Source organism: Phoenix dactylifera, chromosome 4 (genome assembly GCF_051530095.1).
Source record: "Phoenix dactylifera cultivar Ajwa chromosome 4, Ajwa_hap1_PhDact_Kaust_v1.1, whole genome shotgun sequence".
Taxonomy (NCBI): domain Eukaryota; kingdom Viridiplantae; phylum Streptophyta; class Magnoliopsida; order Arecales; family Arecaceae; genus Phoenix; species Phoenix dactylifera.
This window is the reverse complement of record NC_143193.1, coordinates 9,890,932-9,917,239: the sequence shown is the minus strand read 5'-3', so window position 1 is coordinate 9,917,239 and position 26,308 is coordinate 9,890,932. Positions and strand designations below refer to the sequence as shown.

Here is a 26,308-nt window from a genome sequence, read left to right as displayed (position 1 = left end):
CAGAATCCACCGTTGGATCGTCGACTGGTGGCTTTGAGGCAAAGAATGATCGCGTTTGGAGCGCTTTAGGGCTGTGCGGCGGGTGATGTACGGTGGATTCGCACGAAGGAAGGTGATTCCTTCTTTCGTGCGAAAGATACAACCCCCTTGTCTTCTTATCTTCCCTCCGCATCCTGAGGGGCCGCCAAATCCTAGCACGACAAATGAACTATGAATAAGGACCACCAACCGTTGAGACTTTGATACGTGTACCACTCCAGTCTTTAACCCGGAACCACGGCGCCCTCGCATCCGACCGTTACATGAACTCCACGTGGCCCCTTCTTCCTCGGCCCGCCGGGCCCGAAACCACCCCTCCCACGTACCAGGGAAAAATAGCAACAAATATCATTAAAGCCCCACATGACACCCTACACTGAATGCGGGTCCCGCGGGTGTTATCACAGGGCTTGTTTTTGGGTGTTTCATATCGGTGGCGCTAAGCGTTAGCGCAGAAGATAATTATGGCGGATACGAACAACGCTGCGAGTGCTGCCCAGCAGCGGGTGGATAAACGTGAGCAAAAGGAACCGAATGGCCCTTGGATTTCCTCCGAATTACCCATATACCCCTACTCGGGTGAATAAAAATAACACCCCGCCACCCACTCGGCCTTCGTGCTGTCAGATTTTTTATTAAATGCGTTTTACACCGTTGAATAGAAATCAACGCCGGTGATTTGATGGAGTCCGCAACGGTCCATTCCCCGCATCGATAAAAGCGAAAGAGGGAGAGGCTTCAAACAAAGACCGGGGCCAGAGTTGTAGTTTCGAAGTGAGAAGAAGGGGTTTTCGGGGACAGAATAAATAAATAGCAACAAATCGCCCGCACCTGTGAAACGGTTTCGCGGCCCTCGGCTTCTATAAATACGCCCTCACCTGCCCCCAAACTAGGATCTCATTTCGTTCCTTCTGCCCTCTCTTTTCTTCTCGGTTCTCTCTGTTAGGGTTAGGGTTTTCGCTAGGATTTTCCTTCTCTTTTTCGTTGCGGGGGACGGCGATGGCGCAGGAGGGAGCAGGGAACGGGGAGGCGCCGGCGTCAGCGAGCATCGCTTCGTTCAAGCCGCAGCTGCTGGTGCCGGCGATGAAGGCCGACGAGGCGGTGCAGTTCTACAAGGCAGCGTTCGGGGCGGAGGAGCTGAAGCGGATGAACCACCCCAAGCGCAAGGCCGAGCAGGAGGTCCCCCTCATCCTCTGCGCCGAGCTCAAGATCGGCTCCTCCTTCCTTCTCGTCTGCGACCAGACCGAGGACGACTCCTCCCGCGCGTAAGCCTCTGAGATCCGCCTCTTTTCCTCCGTTTTCTTCCTGGAATAATCCCAGATCTAAGTCATTTGTTTCGTTCTCGTTGATTTAGGGGGGAGGGGGTGGCGATCGTGTTCCGATTGGAGACGGAGGACGTGGAGGGGACCGTGGCGCAGGCAGTGAAGGCGGGAGCGGTGCTGCAAGGGGAGATCACGGAGGAGGAGAGCGCGTGCGGCTGCGGTCTCCTCGGGAAGGTGAAGGACCCCTTCGGCGTCGTCTGGTACGTCGCATCCACTGCCCAGAAGTGCGCCGCGGCTGAGGCCTAGATCTCCATCGATTCTCTCCTTTTGGAACGGAACGGACTCTTCTACCTAGTTTATCTTATTATCGCTAGTAGTAAAACAGTAGTACTTAAGTAGTTCTAAGTACTTAGATACTTAAATGATGACAGTGGTCTCTGTTTTAAGTAAAGACATTATTAAGGCGGTCGTCACGGTCGCCGTTAACTTTGACGGTCATTGACGATTGCGGATATTGCGGTTGATGTGGATTTTTCTGGGCAAGTGGAAAAGACTGACCTTCATGCGTCGATTTCCACCCTTATCCGTATCTCTCTTTTTTATGGTCTCTATTTTATTTCCTCTAATCTCTAATTAACTCTTTAATTATCATTTCTATATTTGCTTTTGATTTGATGTAATGATGTTTAGTTTGTCTTTATTTATTCTTATTCCCTGGGCCACTTGGACGGAGGTGGAGCTTTTGCAGGAAAGGCTTCGAAGAGGGCAAAGGTTCTCCGTGGAGTCATCGAACTGGTGGCCTTTTGGTATTGGGAGCTACTGGGACTAAATAATGATTGTGGATGATGCTTGTCTTGTCTCTGGGTTTTCCTGCTGTTTTTTAAATCCTGGTTTGACTGACCGACTGACTGACTAGTTTGGAATTCCAGGATTGAGTGGTTTGTTGGTATTGTGGATATTATATTGGTGGCCTTCTGGATTGATAAGGGTGGATAAGTTTATTTGCCTTATGTATATTATGGAATTTATTTATTCTCCAAAGACTGTGTCCAGTTTGCTGTTGCGAGGAAATTGTGTGCCGTATTAGTGTAGTCGACAGATCATGCCTTGTATGTGATTCCTTATTCAGTTGTAAATTAATTAAATATTTTGTGAACCCTCAAAAAAAATATGTTGTTTGTTGTATTTTATGTTACTGCTGAATTTAATTTTTCACTTGATTTTTCTGATGGATGGGAATTGCTAGGTTTCGATCTTGTTTATTATATAAATCAAAAATCTCTCTAGGACGATCAAAAGTTTATTGATTAAATAGATTAAAATTTTGAGTCTGACTATTTTTTATTACATAAGTTTCTTATCTGATTTAGAAATGGTTGAATCAATTGGATTAATCGGGATATTGTCAGCTATACTGTGGGTCTTTCCATTGTTTCTGCATCCCTGTGGTCACAAACTTTATTCCAGAAAGCGAGGGGGGGGAGAGTCATCGGCAAGTTGTCCTCAATGGGTGATCTTTTTGTTATAATAGTGGTTCTGCTTGATTGCTGTATCTCCTTTTTGTCCTTACACATCAATCAATACTACCGTCTCCGTTCGGGTCTTTGCTTGTTGATATTAAAGAACGATTTTTTTTTGATGTTCTGAGCAGTGGTGGTCGTTTTTGAGTCTACCAATTTTTTATGAGACTTGTTCGATATGATTTGATTTGTGGGTGGACCATATAACCTTAAGACAGACGTGTCTTGTGCTGCGACGTGACATTTGGAAGTCTTGCAAAATGGCAAGAAAGTTACGGTGTCTCCTGGTTTTCTAAACGGTCTGCTTACTCGGATTTTTCGAAATCCCAAGCCAAATCAAAGTAAACCAAACCAAAGTCAACAGGCCCTTCTCTCATTCACATTCTCAAGTCCAGTCCTATCTTATCACTTGTGTAATCGTGAAAGGGCAGAAGATTAGAGCGAATGACGAGAAAGCCTCTCTAGGTATCAGCTATTTTAAACACGGGAATGTCAATGGATGTGGTTGTCGCTTGCTTCTAGGAGCTTATAGCAGCAAACTTTATCCTGTCCTTCTTGACCTTGGCTGGTAGTCCCAACCTGTATTGGTTATCATAAGCCAGATTGGCTAATTTACCTGCCAGCAAGATTTCAAATCTTAATATATTACATCCAGCTAGACTGACATGATAGATCTTATCCTGAAATGGCAAGTAAGACAACCAAGATTTTCCAATGTCTTGGCGACTGTTTTCGGATTGAGATATCAAAACCCGTCCAATATGATAAATCAAAGATTAAAATTACATTTAAATATTTTAAGTTTCATTAATTAAAAGTTATTTAAGGAAGCAAAAGAGTGGTTGAACTTTGTATTAACTGCTAGCGAACATAATAAGACCAATATCTATATATACATATCCATTCAGATCAAGATTGGATGTAAGATATGCTATATTAGTGATCCAAACCAATATCTATATGTACCTATCTGTTCAGATCAAGATTGGGTGTAAGATATACTATATTAGTGATTCGAGTTGTTGATCTACTATCTCTAAATTACCTATATATACAAGTTATATAATTTGGAAACCATTTAGTCTATGCATCATGTAGCCCCAAAAAATCGAAAACTCTAAATAGTATGAAATAATGCATTTTATTTTTTTGTTACTTAATGTTTAGATTAGGAATCTCCAAATCACATAATTTTTGGTCTAGCCATGTAGAGATCTACTTGAATATACACACATACATATATACCAACAATACACAAACATAGATACATACATACATACAAATAAACATAGATATACACAGACATACATACAAGCACACACATATATACACACATATACATTTGCACACATACACATATACATACACATACATATACACATACATACGTACATATTAGATGGGAGCCTATGAACCCAACAGATCATAAGCAATAGTAATTTGAAAATATTCAAACCATGCCAAGAAGCTAGCTCATAATGACTTTGTGTTGTAATCTTGGTTCCAATTTGTAACAACATTTTGTTATAACCTACCCTGTAACAAACATTTTTTTGTAATTTACTATAACAACATTTCATTATAAATACCCAATCAAGGAGAAACCCAAGAGTGGGCTACCGTTCATTGTCAAAACTCACTTTGTAATTTGGTATCAAGGCCAGAAGAGCATGATAGCCAAACGATCCTTCCATCTCAGCTTCCTATGATCTGTCTGCCATGACTTCATCTGCTGCAAGCTCCTAGATGTTGCCACCCGTTACATCATCTGTCCAAAGTGCCGCAGCCCCTATCATAGTGATTTCTAATATCAAACTAAATGCAAGTAGTTATCTATTGTAGAAGTCTCTTTTTCTTCCCATACTTTGTGTCCATCGTCTTTTGGTTTTCACTGATGGAAGCACTCCGGCACCATCTCCATCTAGTCCTGAGAGGGAGCAAACCCTTTTATCATGGATGAATGCATCACTTTTCAAGTTTTTGCATCATCATCTACTGTTGGTGTTTCATCTTCAAATAAAGAATGAGAGGCACTTGAGAGAAGATTATTCCGACTTTTGAAATTTTTATAGCTTTCTGATTGGGATATACATCCATATGATAAGATGAAAGATATTATATACAATATATAAAAAAGCAAATTGTGTAATTCAATTCTATTTTATAGCTTAGTCACATGCATCAAACATACAATAACATTATGGCAACTATCCCTAGCATAATGAAAAATTCATCTATGCCCTAAAAAATGTTAATGAAATTGGAGCATTAACAATAATCTAACCAATACTTTCGCAAAATAATTTTCTGATGAGCACAATGTACAAATTTACACAATAAAAGACATGGATTTAGTATATGTCAGCATGACTGAATGCTGGAAAACAGAGATAATGGTGTTTTTGGAAAATAATTATCTGATTCACGAGAGTGGTTACAATATAACCGAAAATAATCCTATATTTGGTTTTGAATGCTTGAGATATCTTCTTTGTTAAGTTTGATGGAGTTTTAATGGGGAAGCATTTTTACTTTTGGAAAGAGGTAAGATTTTAATAATTTATCCACCTTAGTAGGATATAAACAAAGATTATCTACAAATTAGTTACAATAAAATAATTGTAAACGTACGACGTGCCGTCTTAGCTCAGCCGGTAGAGCGCATGGCTTTTAACCATGTGGTCGTGGGTTCGATTCCCACAGACGGCGTAAAATTTAGAAAATCTATGGCGCACTCTAAAATTTTTCCCATCAGTAACTCTCTGCCTCTCTCCCAGCCCAAAGCTCCATTCTCTTCTTCTTTTTATCTCGTTTTTTTTTTATGTGCTTTTCTTTGTTGAGTTTGATGGTTGGTGGCGCAGTTGGAGGACATGGAGTTGGACGAGTCGTCAGAGAGGGTGGCGGTGGAGATAGCGGCTCAGGGGGTTATCAGGAAAGAGGGTCGACGAGATGGACTCTGGATTCGTGATGCTCATTGTTTACATGATCGAGATTGTCGACAACGATTACGATGACAAGGTTACTGATAGAATGCGTCGCTTAATACCATTTCATGATGACTTAGTCATTTTCTGCAGCATTTTATTTTGCTTTATTTTGCTCGTTTTTTCCCCTCTAGTACAGTCGCATTGTTCTGCAGCCTAAAACTAAAGTACCTCTTCTTTCTGGAACCTTCTTTTCGTTGCGCATGTCTAAACGATCTCAATTGATTTTCCATCACTGGTCCTTGTTTTGGACAACGTCTACAGCTTCTCCAATAATCCATCAAATAAACACCAGAAGAAGAAATCTAGAAAGAGCTGCAAACATAATATTTCACCAAACAAGAGCAAAAAGATCAGAAAAATTAATATCTTACATCCTGTGGTCCTTGCCTCTTTAGTACTTCCTTACTCCTTGAGTTTGCTTAAACCCATGTACTACCACATTGTAGTTCTTTGATGGACAGAATGTTTTATATTTCTCTAACTTAATGATATTGATACTCCATACATTTTCATTAATAACTTAAGAAATTGTTTTTTATAATTTTTTTACACTTATTGAAGGCTGCATTTTTCAATTATATTTTCTTTCCCATGCAGCCGTACCATTTTCTTTCTCATCGACAACATTACAATTTAGAACTATGTCATCTTTATTCCTATCAAATAAAAGTTCATATAGCTAATTGCTATTAAAGCATGTTAAACAATTCACTAGTTTAAGATCTATCATACCGTTGCATAAAGAGGACTGACAAAGTGTTGAATTGGAAAAATCCAGTCTGGAAGCAACCTTTGCATGTTTAGAGGAGGATGTAATTATAATCAAATCAACTGTAACAATCCAGCCTTCTCAACTATTTGTGTTTTGACTTTATATGTTGAAGATGAAGTTTGAACAAATTAGAAGCCATGGTGCCAAACAAGAGCCTTATAATGTAAAACAACAAAATCCAGACCTTTATATTCAAAGTCTTGTAGTGGAGATCGCTTAACCATCTTGAAATTCCGGATTTTGACGTTAGTCTAAGCCATTATCTTCCATATATAAGATGTTTGTAATCTTGATATATCCTTGCAGTCTCATGAATATGATTAAAGAATATGAATGACTCATCCTAAATTATTTTTGAAGAAAACCAGATCATGTAAATATTTCTAGTTAGGGAAGATGATGAAGTTTTATTGTGAAGGAACTTAGCTTTCATTTCTAGTTAGTATGATAAAGGTAAAGGTTTAACATGCTGTCAACAATTGTCTGCCATCTCTAGCAAATCCTTTCTGGGTAATTATGTGCCTATGTGTCATGATGCTGAGATGAATGCATTTTGTAGGCAGGAATGGTTTATTAAAATTTTAACTAGATCAGTTAGGTAGTTTGCTGCACCGGGAACCATTGTGAAGTGCAGTTAGAAGTGATTCTAACGCTGATTCTATATTGCCTTTTTTGTGAAAGAGAAAAGTTCGTCAATCAAATCTACCAACCAGTTTATAATAAGATTATTATTGATAAGATTTTAGGAAGATAAGATGAAGATCATTAAAGAGTTTAAACCACTAATTGCTGCATAATTGCTGCAAAAAAATGGCTATCGATGAATTTCAACATCAAGAAACTTGTAAACTAAAAAAGGATGAGAAATTTGTATGCTTTGCAGCTTACTACGGATGTTTATTTGAATGCTGCTTGAAGAGAGACCATATTAGGGACGTTATTGTGGAACAAAACTTGAAAAGTCCTTATGTGAAGTCATTGATGTTGCCCGCTACATTTTGAAGCATAGTTTCAAAAACCACTAGAACGGGATAATAACACCAGTTTATACTGTTTTGATGCAAAACCAGCACCTATATGGATGCTGCAATGTTGAAACCTGCTGTACCACTATGTACAGGCATTTGTATTGGTGCATACCAGGTTCTGTATTGGTGCATAACTTGTGATACTGTACTAACCATACTGGTCGGTACCAATGACTTTTCATATTTTCTTTAAGCTGTCAGCTTCGGTACTTACCATCAGTATAGGTATTGTACCATTTCGATGAAAAAAGGTACAGGTTTTGACTCTGGTATCTAAACCTTGTTGTGAAGGTCTATCATCACATTGCATCCAAGAAAGTTGCAGAGTCATTTGATGTAGACCACCTAGGGGTGGTGAGTTGGTTTGGATCAATCTAAAACAATAACACACAAAATATTGACTTGTTAATGTGTGAAACATTGACGGGGCTTGTCAGGGAAGGTTTGTTTGGATTCTTTGAGCCATATCCAGCCATAAGTCAACTCCCAGAATCCAACCTGACTGACCTATACCATACTCTACATGATCCAATCTTGACATGATTGGATGCAATCCTCTATAATTTAAGTTAATGTTGAATAACCATGCAACAGAAGTGGGGAATCTCCATTTTGACGCTTAAAAGAGACTAATCACTCTTGGAAACCTTACCCCATTGGCATGACTTTACCCCACGTAGATAAATATCTAGTCCAACCTCGACACGACTGGATGGAATCCATTCCAATTCAACTTAATGCTGAATTACCATGCAACAGAGAGGGGGGAACCTGCATTTTGACTGATTAAAAGAAACTAATCGCTATTAAAAATCTTATCCTTTGGTCAGGATTTGACCTGACCCCACCTAGATAAATCTCTACTTTCATGACTTGAGTCTAGTCAAAGATCTGACCTACACCTGTTTAAAATCCATGGGAAGAAATTTGACCTATAGTTGATCTCAACTGAAGCCCAACTTGGTCAGGTAAGTTTTTGCCACCCCGGAGCTCAGCACCTTAAATTGATAGGCACAAAGCAGATGATATCTCTTTACAATTCTCCTCACAATTTGGAAGTAAGGTTTCTTTCTTTTCCTTTGATGGAATGACATAGCAAACATCCGTCTCCACGCAGTGAGAGGCCGACTTACCCCCCCAAAAGAAAACATCCATCTCCACCCATGTCAGCACTCCAATATATGATGGGTCCAACTGGTTGATGGTTTGGTCTCAAGAAGGCTATTTGAGGATTGAGACTTTTGGAGACTTAGAAGGACACTTGATCAAAATGTGGAGTAGACTATTATTATTGTAGATAGATTTGCTTGTCTTGGTTTAAAAGTGATATGGTCACACTAAATCAATATTGCAAATTTAGCCATTGATGGGGGGATGGGGGTGTTTAGTATCATATGGATTTTGACTCCTTGATAAGATATGGTATCTAGCCAAGGGAATAAAACATCATCATATGGGCTTCTATACTCATGCCCTAGCAAGTGTGACTTCATTGATTAAGTTACCAAATCTGTTTGCCTATGTGATTTCTTATGTTGTGGTGAACTGATTCTCCCTGAAGGATTAGTTAATGCTTCAAAGAGCTATTGCTCTGTCAGATAACTGTTTTGAACAGGGATGTGTGGTTTGTAAATTGTTTTAAGTGAATGCAGTAAGTAATAAATAGCAAACCTCAGTTGATGATGCATAGTGCATGACAAATGGATGACTAGGGTGAACTGTTGAATGCCATGTCTTTTCGTGGGATCAAATTAGTTCTATGACTAAGTTTTCCCGCAATGTTTTGTCAGTGAATAGGTCCATGGGGATTCCTCCTTTCAAGGTGTTATTGGAATCTGATTCATATCATTCGATCAAATCATTGATGACACAAACTCTTCTGCATGTAACTCGCAAGATATTCATGAAGAGATGAGCAAATGACGGCCTTTGGGAAAGAAAGTTATAAAGCAAGGGCTGATGTTCATTGAACGTCTGTTGATTTCATTTAGGAGATGTCATCATGGTTTGCTTTTGGTAAAAAAGATTTAAGCGAAAATATTAATAATTTCATTCTTATAGTTCTTAACCTTTCTGAAGAAGCTGATTACCAATGCTCATTTTTTGGGATCATTTAGGTTCTTAACATTAGCATTACCTTTCATATGGAAGATTTGACCATCTATTGTGCCCCTCATGTAGATGAGACACAAAAAATAAGCAATGAAATCGCCTTCTGTTCCACAGTTTTTGAATTACAGAATCAAAGCATCTCAACAAGGGATTCTATATCATCGTTTCTTTTCTAGTATGCATATTTTGGACGGGGATTTCCAATGCATAGGATTGGATCCTTATGATGCTTCGGATCCAAGTTCTCTCAAGTCAAGGTACTGATCCTCCTTATATTTCATTGTGGAATCATTTTTCCTGAAGAAAATAAGGTTGAATTAACTCGAGAGGCTTCTATTTACTTTCATACTAGTTTGAGAAACAAGGGTTTGTTCATTCTCATCTCAATCTCGCTAAAATCCTAAGATAATAAACCCTAGCCTCTATACCGTCTTTCTAACATAGTTTCTCTCTCTTTCTCACTCTTTTTTTTTAAAATGAGCCTTCAAGATTCAATCATAAGCCAAATTTGAATCAGGAATAAAGTTGCAATAAACCTATTACCCATTAAAAGAGCCCACCATAACCCAAGCAATTCCACACCTATTCCCTTTCCTCAGTCACCATTATAATTATGGGAAGACATCATCCTATACACCTTAACTCAAATGTAGATTAGGTTTTGATTTCAGTAACCATTAGTTTTGGTTTTCACGGTCCTGATTCCCTATTAAACTTTGGAGAACTTTACATTATCCAATCTTACATTGCCATGTTAGGCCCAGCTGATCAGCCCAGCCTCTTGAACATTGTCTCATCTTCTTTTTCCCTCATTTACTCTGCATTTTTACTTTATCAAGTGAAATCATTAATCTTGTGTCAGTCAGCAAGTCAAGAAGTCAGTAAATGAACTCTTGGTAAGTCTTAAAGTTAGATTAGTTGAGTTACTAAATGAACCTTGTTGAAAATTAAATGCAATTATCACTGTATTCTGAGTGGATTGTGATGTAACTCCATAATATAAATGTGTTGATAAAATGGAAATCATTTTTGAAATGATTTTATCTTGTATTTCTTTGATAATTTTTTTTCAATTTCTCCTATTATTTTGTGACTAGAAACTGTGGCTACTGCCATATACCTTTCCTGAAAATTGGCAAAGGTTGTTTTGATAAGATGTCCTTTCATTATCCCTGACACTGACTATTGATCAATTGTATTTAGCTGTTCTGCACCAATATCATATGCCTGCATCATCAATGCATCTTAAAATTCATATTTGATATTCATGGTGATGCTCTGGCATTCTAATCTTCCCATCACATTGAAAAGTTAGTAAATTCATGTCAGACGTGTTAAATCTAGAGGAAGTGTATTCTGACACCAGTTTTATGAACTTCATTAAATATGAACCAATTAAACATGTTTTTTTTTTTTACATCCTTGGAGTTCCCTGTCAACTTTCAATAGCTATGTTAGCAGTCTTCAGTCAAGTTGTTTGTTGTTTAAATACAATATTTTTGTTTGGGCCTTACATTCTGCTTTCCCTATGCTTATTTAACTAATTGATTCTTTCTGTAATTCTGTAGTCTTAAACTTATCACATTGACATTGTCTTATGTGTCCAGTGCAAGTCACTTTTGGAAGTGATCGAGCAAACAGCATTAGACCATCTCACCAGAAAGTGTGCTCCACGTGTAAGCTTCTCAACATGTTGTAGAAAATTCCTGATTATAGTTCTGAAAATTAAGGAGAACTTCCAACATGACTTTCTATTGAATTTCCTGTGCTACCATCTTTTTTTTCGAAACAGGTTTATGTGATTGGCCTTCTTTGTCAGATTCCTCAAAAGGAAAGCAGACATGAATTACTACGCTGAATTGCTGCAGGTGGTGGTGTGTTTAAAAGAGAGAACGATGTTAAAGTTCAACTTCCAAGTGCAAATCTTAATGATATTGCTAACGGGGCTGATGATGTATGTAAGGCTTGAGGATGTAAGAGTATGTGCATGTTTTTTATTTTATAAATTGGGTTTGGACCAAGAAAATCAATTTTCCTCCTAGCTATCTTAGAATATTAATATTTGATAGTTGCGTGTCAACTGTAAAGCATAGTCGAAGTATAGCACCCTTGCAAAATTTAGGCACATACTTGGGTACAGGCTTGATACAGCATCCTATGACAACTCCTGACCATAAACATGTATAGAATGCGTTTTGGATTTTCTTGCTGCAGCAATCAAAATTATAAGCCTCTTGGTAATTTAACTGAGGGCTATGCTTATAATATGTCTCTGTAGTATAATAGCACTGATTTTCCATATAAATATACTATAGTATTACATGCTTGCACTTATGATTAAAACATATGGAGGTCATAGAAAAGTTGCTAAGCACCTATAAAGCTTGGACATGGATAAATATACGTGTGATAGAATGTGGATGCATATATGATAAATCTTGAAGATATAGGATATGACTCAACTAAGACATGACAATTAGACTTGGCAAACTATATGCAACCTGACCCATTTTGTTAATCTTAGGTGTGCTTGGGCAGGAGTTTCTGACCAGTTGGCTTAGGCTAGGCCTACAAAGCACATTGTATTCAGTACAGCCACCATTTCTACAACCACATAATTTTCCTTCTTCTAGGTCAAACATGAGCCTCCCGGATTTCCAAATTGGCTACTTGGTGGGACTGAGATTGCTTGTCTCTGGTTTCTCCACTAAATTGGCTTCACTGTTGGCACTCGACAAGATGGTGGCTGTACTGAATACAATGTGCTTTGTTGGATCTCAGATTTGAGCTTCTTGTGCTCATAGTTCTGCAATGAATGTTTAAAATCAAATGGTGCCTTGAGGGGCATGGAATGAGATATACTAGCATGCGAAATTCTTCAGAAATGTTATTTTTCTCCACACTGATGTATTGTTCCTTGGCTGGAAGGATCACATACTCCCTTTGCCTGCCCTAAGTCTTCTTCATGGGATCCTTTTTTCGACCTTAACATAGAGAGGGCTCAATCAAGCTGACCTGTTGACCAGATGAGGATGACCTTGGCCAAACTGAACATGGTACATGACAATCAGATATGGTTTTTAGAAGTTGTGGAAAGAACACTGACCAAAGCTTTTCCACCAATGAAGGAGCCCAGCGCAGACTTTACCTACTGTCAACAGATGAATAAAATATTGTTTCTAGTTTCTACTTTCAAGTTCTTAGGATTATCCATCAATAATATTGCATGCACCCAAGATGGCATTTTTGGACATAATATTTTATGCATCTGGAACAGGTTGGGAGTTGGGATCCAGCCAAACTCGCATTTCTTTTTGGATGGTTTTCTGAACTAAAAAAGAAAAAACATCTTGGGATCAATTGAATTGTAAGGATCCTGGCAGGCCTGAGGTTCTTAAGACTACATTTACATTACACCATAACAGAAACATCAAGCATTGCTCGAACAGTTTTGAATGGCAATTTTTCCCTCAAATGTTTAATCAAATTGATTTCACATTTATGATGCTCGAAAATTACTTCGAATGCTTGAATTCTAAATTTCATGAGTACACTGAGTATTCCCAACTCAATTTATTATCTAGTATCTTCCTCTGTTACATTGGTTTTCTTCTCATTTCCTTTTGTTCATCGAAGCAGTATTGGAGGAAAGATAGTATTTTTGATAAAAATTGTTAGAGAAGCTGCAAAATATTAATTGTCATTTTTAAATGGTCTAATGATTCTTCTGTGGGAAGATTTTCTGCTAGTTTCTGATTGCTTCTATGTCTCTATAGACAATGGTATCTAGGCCTACTGTTCCTGATCGGAACCTGCTTGCGAGAATTGCTTTGATCAGAGAGGAAGCTCAGACTATGATGGGTGGTGGAATATTAGATGAAAGAAATGATCATAATTTTAGTACACCATCCCATCCCAGGCAGTGGTCTGTTTCTATTCCCTCGTATATTCTTCTGACGTTAAACTTGCAAAAGTTATGGGTGGTGTTTTGGGTGCAAGAAACAATCTTCCAACTGAACAAATACAATGGTTCAATAGTCTCAAATACTATGTTTTTTGGCAAATAAATTGCATTTCATAACATACCTTTGATAATTTCATAGATTACATGTCAAATTTACACATGCAGCTGCAATTACTTGTGAAGATTTTGGCTTTACTACCCACTACCTATTGTTGTGCAAAGAAGTTTTAAATGTCAACAAAGATATTCTCATCCTTTCATTTATATGAAGAATGTTCAGGAGACTTCCTTATCATCACCGTGAGTTTTGAAACAAATAAAATCACTTAGCCTTTTCTTCTTGCAACCAAAATGAGGAATTAAGGCTAATATAGGGATTTTGTGCAAATAAATATCTTTATATTTTCTTTTTGTTCTGATAAATAAAATTAGTATGTTATAAAGTTGGTGTTTTATTTTATGCAGCCAAAATGCTACCAAGCAATTTGGAGAATATCTGCAGAGACAAGGACCTTTGAATTTTATAGATTCTGTGGTTTTTCTTTTCTCCCTGGGCTGAAAGTTGGGGAGCAAGAACCTAGCCAAAGATGAGATTTGAGAAACAATTAGAGGAACAAATCACTGAACAAAAGTGATGAACGTCCCTTTTTTTGTTTATAAAAGAATGTGCACCGATCCACAGCAGATCATCTCATATACAGAAGCAGAACCACAGCAGAGCAAAACAATGCCAAACCCCACATATAAGAGCCAAACAGCTGATCCCCTAGGTTCCGCAGTATCGTCCCCAGGAACAAGTTGAGTGCCCACATCTTGCTTAATCACAGCTCTTCGTGGTTTCCCTTCTAATATCTTCTATCGATTTTTTTAGTCATCTCAGTTGGCTTTTGCCTATGAAATATTAGTCATGTGGCCACCTCACCGTATGTTAGAATTTCTATGTTTCCATATCCCTCACTTAAAGATATCTCGGTTCCATCATGATGCCATTCTCTTCATATTTTTTTCCTCCAAGTTGTTCACACAGACTTGATGGTACAAAACACAAGGAAACCTGACAACTCACACGTCTGTTCTCTCACATGCTCAAAAGAGAAAGATCCAATTAATTTTCTCTTGGGTACAAGAACATGTCTCCTACCCAGATAGCTAGTCCCAATTAAAGGTGCTGGACATGACTCGAGATGTTTCAACACATAACAAGCACAAACCCCGATAGTACCTTGAATGTTGTTCCCTGTCTCAGGAACTTTCTGCTGAAAACTGAAATCCTTGTCCTAAATCTTTTTCTGGCTAGAGAGAATTAGTTATACTTGTTTATAATCTTTTCAAATTTTACATGCTCAAAAATCACCACTTAGAAAGAAGTCTCCAACCCATTTTGCAGGAATAGCAAACACATGCCCTTTGTATGAACCAGATGAAGCCCCCAATACTCTTCCATTTGCATGCTTTCAACTAACTAAATAATGTCCTTGCAGATCCCTTTTTTTTATAATAAATTTCTTAAAATACGGACAAGTAAAGACAAATATGTATGGGTTGAGGACATTGTTGATTGATATTTAATTAGAGTTTTCCTTCCACTTAGAGACAATATCTTTTGTTGATTGATATTTAGTTAGAGTTTTTCTTCCACTTAGAGACGGTATCTTTTGTTCTAATCAGCCAGCATCCTTTCCAAGGTTTTAATTTTTAACCGAAACTGGTCCAAAAGTGACTAGAATTTCAGTTTTGACTTTCTCTGATTTCAGTCATTCAAGCAGGTTTTGGTCAGTTTAGGCTGTAGCTGAGCAAGATTGTTGTTTCTTTTCTTTTTCCCCAGTTTTTCCTTTCCCTCTTGTTGTAAGACTCATATTGTAAATAGTTTCTAAAGATCCTGCTAGTTTGTGAGTATAACGTGTTCCACATACACACGTGCGCACACACAAAAAAAAAGAGAAAAACTAACTGAATTCTTTGCTTATATTAAACATCTGTCTTGCAATATAATACATCAATAAGCCTGTCGTCTCATGTCTATTAAAGAGATAATATATGCTGTTGTCCTAAGTTTCAGTTATCAGTCAGTAAGACAACTAGAATGTTAATGTATTTGAAAAATATGTTGACAACCTTACTGAAGCATGGACAGAGTTTTACATTGTGATGGATTTAGTGAATGAAATTGCTTATTTATGACTAGATCCAAAGGACTGAGCAAATCACTTTTGTTCTCATGACTCACCATTAGGTTCTGAAACATGGTTTATCATGCTATTTCTTAAGAATGAGTGAAATTCTAAATCATCATCCAAAAAGCCTCTAGATTTTCATTGCCTCTTTGAGATATTCACAAAATAGAAAAAGTCCTTTGTTCTTGCTTTATGTATATTCTATTAAATTTTTAGGCATGTGTCTTATACATAAAACCATTGTATAGATAAACATAATGTGCATTGAAGGATTGTGCTCATTTACTCAAACTAGACATACATGGTCCCAAATAATTCAAATACAACAAAATAATTATAGATAACTTGCCTTGATTTATTTCACTTTTCTATGTTTCTTTTGATTTTTTTAGATTTCCCTTTATTGACCAAAGCATCACTTTGGATTGGATGTGCTACAAAGCAACACTTTTGGGAGGACATGGATGAACTAATACAAGAGATTCCTAGTAGAGTATTTATTACAGGAAATTTGATTGGGCACATGGGAAAATATGATTTAGATTTTGAAAGGGTGCATGGAGATTACTGTTTCGGAGATAGAAACTAGGAAGGAAATGCCATTTTTGTGTTCATGATGGTATATGACCTAGTATTAGCTAACTCTTGCTTTAACAAGAAGGATTTTCACTTGGTGTTTCAAAAGTGAATATAATACTAGCCAAACAGATTTTCTGCTTGCTAGAAATATTGATCGAGTTTTGTGTAAAGATTGTAAAATTATACTAGATGAGAGTTTAACTAGCCAACAAAGATTGGTAGTTTTCAATGTTTGTTTTCGAAAATAGAAGAGAAGGACTAAAGAAAATAGGAACCCGAGGACTAAGTGGTGAAATATGCGAGAAGAGAAACAAATAACTTTCAAGAATGGAATGTTGAAGGAAAGAAAATGGGGACTAGAGGGAAATCAAAACCATGTCTAACAATATTAAGAAAATGGTTATAGAGATATTAGGAGAACGAAAGGGAAAAGGGCCATTCAATAGGGAAACTTGGTGGTGAATGAGAAAGTTCAGTTAACAGTTAAGGCTAAAAGAAAGTGCTATAGAAGATTATTTAAATGTAGAAATGGAGAAGCATATAAAACTATAAGATGGCTTAGAAGGAAGTTAAGAAGGCGGTACTAAATACTAGATTCAAAGCATATTCGAAGTTATATCACAAGTTAGAAATTTAAGATAGGGAGATAAATATCTATAAGATTGGAAGATTAAGAGAATGGAAAACTAGAGACTTGACTCAAGTTAAATGCATCAAAGAACAAAATCTAAAAGTTTTGGTTAAGGAGGACGAGATCACAGAATGATGGAGGAGTTATTTTGATAAGTTGTTTATGTAAACGATTTAGGATGCCTTATTAGTTCCGTTAAGGATAAAAATACTAAGTATGCATGTAGAATTGGAGTATCTAAGATAAAAAATGAAGGCTATGAAAAAGATAAAAATAGAAAAAAATGGTTAGACTTGGAAAAATCCCTATAGAGGTTTGGAAGCATTTAGATGATATGGGAGTAATTTGTTTGACTAATTTGTTTAATAAGATCTTAAAAACCAAGAACGTGTCTGATGAATGGAGGAAGAGTACTATCATACCAATTTATAAGAAGAAAGGTGATATTCAAAATTATTCTAACTATCGTGGTATTAAACTCATGAGCCATACTGTGAAACTTTGGGAGAGGATGATTATGGATTGAGGTGTGACAAAAAGTTTAGAGAATCAATTTAGTTTTGTGCTAGGAAGGTCGACTATGGAAGCTATTTTTTTCTTTTGAAGGTTAATGGAGAAACACAAATAAAAGAGAAAAGATCTTTATATGATTTTCATTAATTTAGAGAAAGTATATGATAGAGTATTTTGAAGAAGTTTTATGATGGAAGTTAGAAAAGAAACGAGTTTTCATTATCTATATTAATTAGGGATGCCAATGCTGAAGTCATTTAACCCATTTGACTCAATTCATCCCAAGGTACGCCGTATCGGAATCGGTAGGCGTACCGGTCGCTTACTAGACCGGTATGGTACCAGTTCAGATCGGTTTGAACCGGTACCAAATCGGCAAATAGAGATGCATCGCGGAAGGAAAAAAAGTCCGTGGGCGTGCACGCGCCCGTGTTAGATGCCACAGAGTGGCTTAAATGCCACTTTGTGGCATTAAAGGCCCCGCGCAGGGACCTTGCGCGGGCGCGCAGGCGGATTCGTGCGTGGAAACTGCGCGTGGGCGCGGTTCCCACTGTACGCCCCCGCGGGCGTGCTGCTCAGCACGAAGAACCGCGCGCGGGCGCGCTACTTCGGTGCGAACCGGTCCGCTTTGCCCGGGTATCAGGCTTGTACCGGTGCGAACCGGTCCGCTTTGCCCGGTATCAGGCTTGTACCGGTGCGAACCGGTCCGGACCGGTACAGTGGATTTACCGCTCAGTTCTGGCCTTGAAGGAGCCGTAACCGTTTTCCACAGCCAAACCGGACTGGTCAGGGAACAGACCGGTCCAGTATGGGCTGAATTGGCCGATACGGGCTGATTTAGCATACCATGATTCATCATGTTATGCATCATGGTAGATTACCAGTTTAATAAAATGATTATGTTCGGGTCCGGATTTTTGACCTATTTTATAAATATGTGGGGTTCGGGTTGATAAATTTTTGTGTAACCTTATCTGACCTCCAGTATTTGGTCCAACCTGATCCGATTGCCACTCCTAATATTAATGTGATTGAAGACATGTATAATGGATTGGTTTAGTATAAGAACTACTGGTGATAATACTAGTAAATTTCCAATCATCATAGGTTTACAGCAAGGATCTGCTCCAGACCGTTACCTTTTTGCATTAGTTATAAGTGAGCATGTTAGGCATATGTAGGATGATATTCCTTGGTGCATGTTATTTGCGGATGATATAGTATTAGTAACTGAAACTAAGGTTGGAGTTAATCGTAAGTTGAAATTATGGAGGAGATGCATTAAAATCTAAGGATTTTAGGTTTAGTAGGATCAAGATAGAATATATGGAATACAATTTTAGTAAAATTAGAAATAGAGATGGTGGAGTGAAAATTGAGGATCACGAAGTTTTTAAGAGTGATTATTTTCAGTTTTAAGGATCAATTATTCATAAAAGAAGAAGAGTTTGAAGAGGATGTTATCTATAGGATTAAAGCAGGGTAGATAAAATAGAGAAGTACAACTAGAATGCGATCATAATTGAGGAAAAAAATTATAGGACAGCAAACGACCAGCTATACTTTTTGGTACAGAATGTTAGATAGTTAGAAAGCAATATGTAAATAAAGGTGAAATTGGCTGAAATGAGAATATTGAGATGGATGTGTGGTAATACAAGAAAAGATAGACTAAAAATGAAGTCTTTTATAAAAAACATAGAGGTAACACCAATTGAGGACAAACTGAAAGAAGGATGACTTAGATAATTTGGACTCATCATGATTGAGAGTTGCACTAGTATGAAGGAGTGATCCGATACATGTAGAAGGAAAGAATTCTTGTAATTGATCCCAAATAGTTTGCGGTTAAGGCTTAGTTGATTGGAGTTGCTTTATTGACCAATACTTTGGGACTTGGAGCAAAACCACTGAAACGGACAAAAAGCAATGCTGTATTTGAGGGGCCTAAATTAAAACAGAAACAGCATTGAGATGTCAATTTATTTTCCGCCCCAAATGAGATGGGAAATTAGTCACCTCTAATAGCTTGTTTTGCTTTTATGCATCAACCACATCTAGCTTAAGCACTATGCGAGGCCTTTACTGTCAGCAAAATAGAAGTAGGAGAAATTAAAAGAAGAATGTGCTTTTTCAGTTTGGCTTTGGTCGTAGTCTTAAGTGAAAAGTACGTGAGAAGGCACTGAAGATGATCAGCAAACTACAACTCTCTCTTTGTTGGGTACTCCCTATCTCCTCCATTGTAACTCACCTATACTTTTGATCATAATTTTGGTGATTGTTGATGGCAAAGCCATCTTTTCTATCAAAAGGAAAAAAAGGGAAAAAGCTTAAAGGCAGTTTGATATAACTCTCAGCGTGGGTAGGCATACCCAAACTATCAAGCAGCAGTTTGACATGCCTCTTTTTTTTTTCTTTTCTTTTTCTCCCTTTTTTTTTCTTTTTCTTTGAGAACTAGGATAGGTTGGAAGCCCAGCCAAGATCGGGTGAGAGTGAGATTTGAACCCAGGTTACTACCAACACCCAATGACTTTACCAAATAAGCCAGTTAACACCCTTGAGTGGCAAAATGACGACTTACAGTTTGACATCATAACCAAATCCTTTTCTCTCCTGAGGCTTATTTAAATATTTGTGGGAGTATCTAAGGTTAGATCCTTTGCCCAAATATTCTGTGGAAGTAGCAAATCGGCAGTTTTAAGTCCCAGTCCATCTGGAAGAATAAAAGCATGCATCCTTAGCATACCATAGATGATGATCCCAAAAAATTCATGCTTCAAAACCTTGGCAGTGATCCTGAAAACTCAATTAAACAAGCTTATGTGTCTGAATTTCCCCACGCAGCCTACCATTTTGTTTCTAGGTATCAGCAAAATTTAAATTTGACCTATGCACCTGGAAATTACCTTCATAGAACTCCTCAAACACGCTTGTAAGCAGATTTCATAAAATAAGAAGGGAAACCATCCAGGACTTCATAGGTTTTCTGCTTCAATACTAATCCAACTTTTTTCTCTTCCACGTTAGAAGGAAGCTTCCCAAACCGTTGGCATCCTGATCCTGACTCTGGTAATGAACAATATGTCCAAATCTCAGATCTTTCTTCATCTCAGTTCCTTCAGTACTTTGTTTGTATAATACCAAACCATGTCAAGTCAGAAAACATTGATTTAATGGTCATTGAGGAAAATGGGGATTTGTGGAATGACATGGCAGGATTTTTCCCTCTTTTTTTGCTTTTTCTGTTGGCAAGAGACAGCAAAGTTTCAGAAACATCAAATTTTCTTTTCAGAATTTGTACATTCTATTTAACAGTGTATGTTGTTTGCTTTTACCAATCAACTAAGTTGATGAGATTAATTATCTCTGTCCATAATGCATTTATGACCTAAGGTTCTAATCTCTTCCAAATTATTTTATTACAGGAATCCACAATTTCTAAATGTTTTCTGATAACTGTTTAACTTGAACCTTTTCCTCATGCCTCTTAACTCTTTTTTCTTGTTCGTCTCATTTTATGTTATGAAGCCATGTAATGAATATTTTTCATAAAATCTATCTAATGGAGTTGCAGGTGAACTTCTTGAGCAAGCTAGTTGCTCTGAGACACGGAAAAACTGTCCAAAAAATGATGAGTGATGCATGGGAAAGATGGAAGTGCAGACAGCTTGAACAATGAAGATGAAGATCCTAACAACGCAGAGTAAAATAGCAGCTAGGGTGAGTTTTTATTTGCTTGATGCTCCAAATCCCTGGTGCTTGTGGTTATTAGGAATATTTATATGCCACCCCTATAGATTCCTCTAAAAGATAAGAATCTGAGTCGGCAGTGAAGAAACCGAGGAAATTATCGAAATTTTTGGAAAGATGCATTTGGGCAGCGTCACAGTATAAGGTAGCGTCAATGTCATAGGCAACAAAATATTCTTGAATATTAACAACCCTTGGTTTTCTCAGGGTAGTGTTACAGGCCAAAAGCGGCGTCGTGTTCATCCTGGAATCTTCCTAGAGACTGTTTGCAAGGTATTCGCTCATCGTTGGGTTCATGATCTTAAAATCAAATTTTTATCTTGTGACATTGTCTGGTTGACAATTTAAGGTGACAAATAAATCAAATGTTCTTCAGATAAACTTTAAATGTGAGCATACTCTAGATACTGATATGCAGAACATGTATAGAAACTGGCACTCTCATTTCTTTTCGTGGCATGTTAGGTTTTGGGAGGAATTTGTGCAGAGAATGCATCTGGTATTGCAGCTCAACATTTAGAATGGGTAATTGCTCTACCTTCCTTACTGTTACAATCACATATATCAAGATTTTTTTTAATAAAATATAACTGAGAGCATTTACCTCTCCTCCCCAGATTCATGAGAAGACCCTTCAAATTCTTCCAGAGATGGCCTTTTTAGTTCTGGGAGCAGATTCTGAGAATGCCTTTGCTCTTTGATTTTGCCAAAGTTGGAAGTAAGCACAAAGCTTATTCCTCGAACCAAGGTCCACAGCATGCAACTTCAAATATCACCAAAACGGGCATTTCTCAGGGTTAAGAAGCTATGATGACCAAGATAAAAAGAAGTGAAACATTGTCTAATGGAAGCACGGTTGATTTTATTTATTTTTTTTCATGGCTATATGGGCATGAGACAGAATGGGTCTTGGGTGCCTTTGGGTAGTATGACTAGTCCCCTGCTTTTGGATCGTGCATCTTCTTGTGAATCTTCATTGCAATCTCCTGGTCAATAAATTCCATATCAAATTCAAAGATCACTGTATGAAGTATTCTGTGCTTGGACAGTTTGTTTTACCTAATATTCTTACTTGGTTCACTGCTCCTTGCTCCTTTTCAACTTGCAGTTGCGACTATGACCTATAGCCCCAATTGGTTTCAATTGGAAGCTAACCTTTTGTTCTATTTCATCATAATTTCTCGATGCTATAACATTTAAGCAGTACAAATGCTTCCCGTGTGAGGTCGGTGGAGGACTAGGGAAATTTGATCAGACTATGCTGAAAACTCTGAAATGAATGCTTAAAGAGGGTTCTTCAGCGTTTTAATTGAACGAAGGTTTAAAAGAGCAGAAGGCTGGCTAACTTTAGGAGCATTAGTTTTAGATTTTAGAGCCATACGGCTCGTTAGGTTTGTAGCTGGGCCACCTTCCATGTTGGGTCTAGCAGGGCTTACACTAAGCTAGATTTTTGTAGGTTCTTCATACCGGACCGTACCCACCGGTGAGGAAGATTATTTTTGTGAAACCTTGATTTTAGACTCATATCCAAACCATTGGTTAAATGGATTGGATCAAGCAGGAAGAAAGGAAGAACCAAATCTAACCCAATACATTCATATCTAGTTGAGCTGGTTATGCAGGAATTATTATTAATGGATCATAATTTAAACACAGATGTGACCCAAGGATTGAAAAAGCTGGCTTAGAGCTGGTCAGTTACGTCCTTGACCTCAGATCGCAAGTCAGAGATCACGACAACTGCTACATATTCATAGGAAACTCTCCTTCCATGAGTGCAAGGCATCTCCGCATAATAGCATGCATAAACAAACAGTGGAATAAATTTGAATAATAATATTTAAACTTTATTTTAAATAACTAATTTCAAAATTTAAATATCTCACAATTCCTACAATATTTTAAAATATTGCGTCAACTTAAATAACCCTAATCTAAGATAATATTTGTCAAAATTCTATCGCTAGTCGCTCTCTCATAACGAATCCTCGAGTCAAGCTAGTTCTTCGAATCTGTAAAAATAATAGAATATAAAATAACAAGCCTAATAGTTTAGTAAGCAATGAACACATTAGCTAGATGAATCAAGCAATAAAATAATTAATAATATATGAAAAACAAGCATGCAAAATATGTCAATTCAAAACCAGATCTAAACACTATCGAGTCATTTCAAAATTTAATTTTCGTTTATAAATCAATTTCTTTCAAAATATCAAGTTCATTTACACAACAATGAACTATGACCACATCAAAGTGCTATCGCATTACCCTTAGGGCTCGTTTGGTTCGCGGGAAGCATTTTCCTTCCTAGGAATATGATTCCTGGGAAACAAATTCCTAGGAAGAGGATGCCTAGGAAAGTATTTTTGGCATGTTTGGTTGACCATGGGAAAGTGACAAATTTCCAAGGTGCTTATGTTTGGTTGGCCATCCACTTTCCTAGGAAAGTTATATATAATTCCTATTATGCCCTTAATAAAAATTAGGTTTTTAATGCCTCTTTAATGCTTCTTTAATACTGAAGGGACTTTTTGGGAAAAAGTAAAAATGAAGTGATTCCCGCCTCATGGGAAAGTAACTTTCCCATGTTTCTCATGGGAAAGACTTTCCCATGAAATGTGGGAATCACATTCCCATGGAAATACAACTTTCCCTTCTCTCTCCTTTGAAAACTCCAACCAAACAAGAGGCATCTCATTACTTTCCCGTTGACCACACTTTCCCCCCTTCTTTTCCCGCGAACCAAACGAGCCCTTAATGGTAGAGTATCGAAGTGCCAATATATAACCCCTCACTGGCAAGTTATCGAAGTGCCACCATACAACCTCCACTGGTAGGATTTTTTTTCAAAGAGCCAACATACAACCTCCACTTGTAGGGTGTTAAAATACCAAGATACAATCCTACTAGCAGTCTGTTAAAATATAGTCTAGCTGCGAGTCCAAATCTATTATAAATCAAAACTCTTTTTCTTAAAAATATATTTCATGTTCTAAATTAAAAAATTTCTAAAACTATGTATTATCAAAATCAATCGAATATAATTCATATCAAAATTAATATTTCAATCATGAGTCATTTAATATTATGAACAAGGGCATATCCAGTAATTAAAGTACTATGCATCAATTCATAAATCATGAATAATTTTATTAGAAAATATATAATATTTATTCGTAAATCTAGTAAAATAGTTACATTACTTATTTTACGAGTGCGAGCCAACTAAACGATCCAATTAATTTCAAAATCCCTTTTAGAGCCTAATATTTAAAAATTATATTTTTATTAAAATTTCATCATAGTTATTTTAAAAATAAAATTTTAAATTCCAATACTCTCACAAGGTTAACTAAATGGGAGTGCTTCGAGCATCCTAGTGGATTCGATAAAGGTGATTTCATAGGATTATGCTTAGAGTAGGGTATAGGTGGTTCAGTAGAGATTAGGGTGGCTAAATTTAATTGTGCCCGACAAGAGCCAAGACGGGGACTAGCATGTTGCCCAATGACCATAGATTAGGGCTCTTCATCAGGGTCAATCCAAAATCACTAGGAGGAGTCCCTTACTGGATCCAACACCTTTAATGATGGAGTAGAGAGAGAAAGTCTAGGCAGAGAGAGAAATAAGATAAAAAAAGGATGGGAAAGAGAGAGAAAGGGAGAGAGAATAAGCTTCTCTCTCTAACTAAGGAAGAGGAAGAGAGAGAGGTTGGTTGCGGGTGCAACCTGGGGGTCAGGAGATCCACAATCAGCCAACAGGCAACTGATAGCAAGAGGCGGCCAGTGGCACTGGTAAAAAATAGGGGTTTTGACCCCTTAGATCAGTGAATCTATGGTATCTCGGTGGCCGACGCTCTAGCCCTGGTTTCCAGCCATCACGACGGACTAGAGGAAGATCTCGACGACGAGCCCCGGTAGAAGGAATAGCCAAAATTGAGGAAGAACATAGGGGTTGGCCAATTGAAATAAGGAAAATAGGGCATCACCCTTTTTTTTCCAAAAGTCAGTCATGACTGGCCAAAATCGGGCTTCTAAGGGCCACGAAAAAAGGAGAGAAAAGCCAATCAAAGGTTGCTGGATTCTTACCTGACTTCCGACGATGATTGGTAGTGGCAATGGCGTTGGTAGCAGTCGGCTTTCGGAGAGTAAAACACGAGAATTCTGGCGATGACTTCGATCAAGGGCCTGGGTTCTCTAGTGAGAAGGAAGAGATGATGAGTGGATCTCTAAATAGAGCTCGATCGTGACTGGAATCCATCTCGGAGTTGAATTTCGTCCGACAAACTTGGAAGAAAGAAGACTTTTATTGGAAGTCCTCTTCCCTCTTTGGGCCAAACCATTTGGGCCAGTCAAGTGGATAAGGCCAAGTTTATTGAGTATTATGAAGAGAGCACAAAAGTGCGTTCTATACGTTGCTTAAATTAATATTATTGCTAACAAATAATGATAAAAGGGCTGCATTAATTTTATATTTTATTTGGCACAGATTATCGTAAATTAGAGTTTAAATATGCATTTGGTCGACTTCAAGCCTGATTACACTAGAACAGAATTGAATCTGGTCAAGCACACTTGCACCCGAGGGACACATGGCGGCCATTTGGAAGCAATGCGTAATGAAACATCCAAGGGCTTAGATTCATCAAGCCAAGAGGATCTGCAATCGGATCTCCTAGCTTCCTTCACAGCATCCCCGATTCCATCTGCACCCGTGATCATTCCCGCTCTTCTCTCACGCCCATCCCGCTGATCCCGCCTGCAGCCATCCAGCAAACCGAGATCAGCGGCCGCTTCTTCCTCGCCTCCAGCCATTTATGAGCATCTCAGCCCCCAGCAAAGGCAACCGCAATTCCCACGCGTCCGCCTGCCTCCTCCACTGATCCCGTCCTCCACAGCGTTCGCGAAGCAATTCTTCCGTGATCAAAGATCCTTCTTCTTCAATCGATTCCAGCTGATCACCTCCCGGCCGTCC

The 26,308-nt window shown here is 37.9% G+C and overlaps 2 protein-coding genes and 1 non-coding gene across 6 annotated transcripts; all 3 read left to right on the top strand.

The window, feature by feature from the left end:
• The first annotated feature begins 925 nt into the window (after positions 1-925).
• LOC103696402 (uncharacterized protein At5g48480) lies at positions 926-1,958 on the top strand. The gene is made up of 2 exons (XM_008778012.5): positions 926-1,304; positions 1,394-1,958. The coding sequence occupies exons 1-2, from the start codon at positions 1,039-1,041 to the stop codon at positions 1,605-1,607; spliced, it is 480 nt and encodes a 159-aa protein (XP_008776234.1). The 5' UTR covers positions 926-1,038; the 3' UTR covers positions 1,608-1,958.
• Positions 1,959-5,457: 3,499 nt separating this feature from the next.
• Positions 5,458-5,530, top strand: TRNAK-UUU (transfer RNA lysine (anticodon UUU)). Its single transcript has one exon. It is a non-coding gene; the product is annotated as a tRNA-Lys (tRNA).
• Positions 5,466-22,352, top strand: LOC103696404 (protein PEP-RELATED DEVELOPMENT ARRESTED 1 homolog, chloroplastic-like). 4 transcript variants are annotated; one of them, XM_088719741.1, is made up of 8 exons: positions 5,466-5,575; positions 5,683-5,839; positions 11,328-11,396; positions 11,513-11,674; positions 21,156-21,301; positions 21,539-21,604; positions 21,797-21,856; positions 21,949-22,352. In XM_088719741.1, the coding sequence occupies exons 5-8, from the start codon at positions 21,257-21,259 to the stop codon at positions 22,030-22,032; spliced, it is 255 nt and encodes an 84-aa protein (XP_088575867.1). In that variant the 5' UTR covers positions 5,466-5,575; positions 5,683-5,839; positions 11,328-11,396; positions 11,513-11,674; positions 21,156-21,256; the 3' UTR covers positions 22,033-22,352. The 4 variants fall into 4 exon arrangements, with proteins under 4 accessions (XP_088575867.1, XP_088575869.1, XP_088575870.1 ...); XM_088719743.2 differs by lacking the exons at positions 5,466-5,575; positions 5,683-5,839; positions 11,328-11,396; positions 11,513-11,674 and adding an exon at positions 13,508-13,645 and having other exon boundaries at positions 21,949-22,178; XM_088719744.2 differs by lacking the exons at positions 5,466-5,575; positions 5,683-5,839; positions 11,328-11,396; positions 11,513-11,674 and adding an exon at positions 14,363-14,481 and having other exon boundaries at positions 21,949-22,178.
• Positions 22,353-26,308: the final 3,956 nt, after the last annotated feature.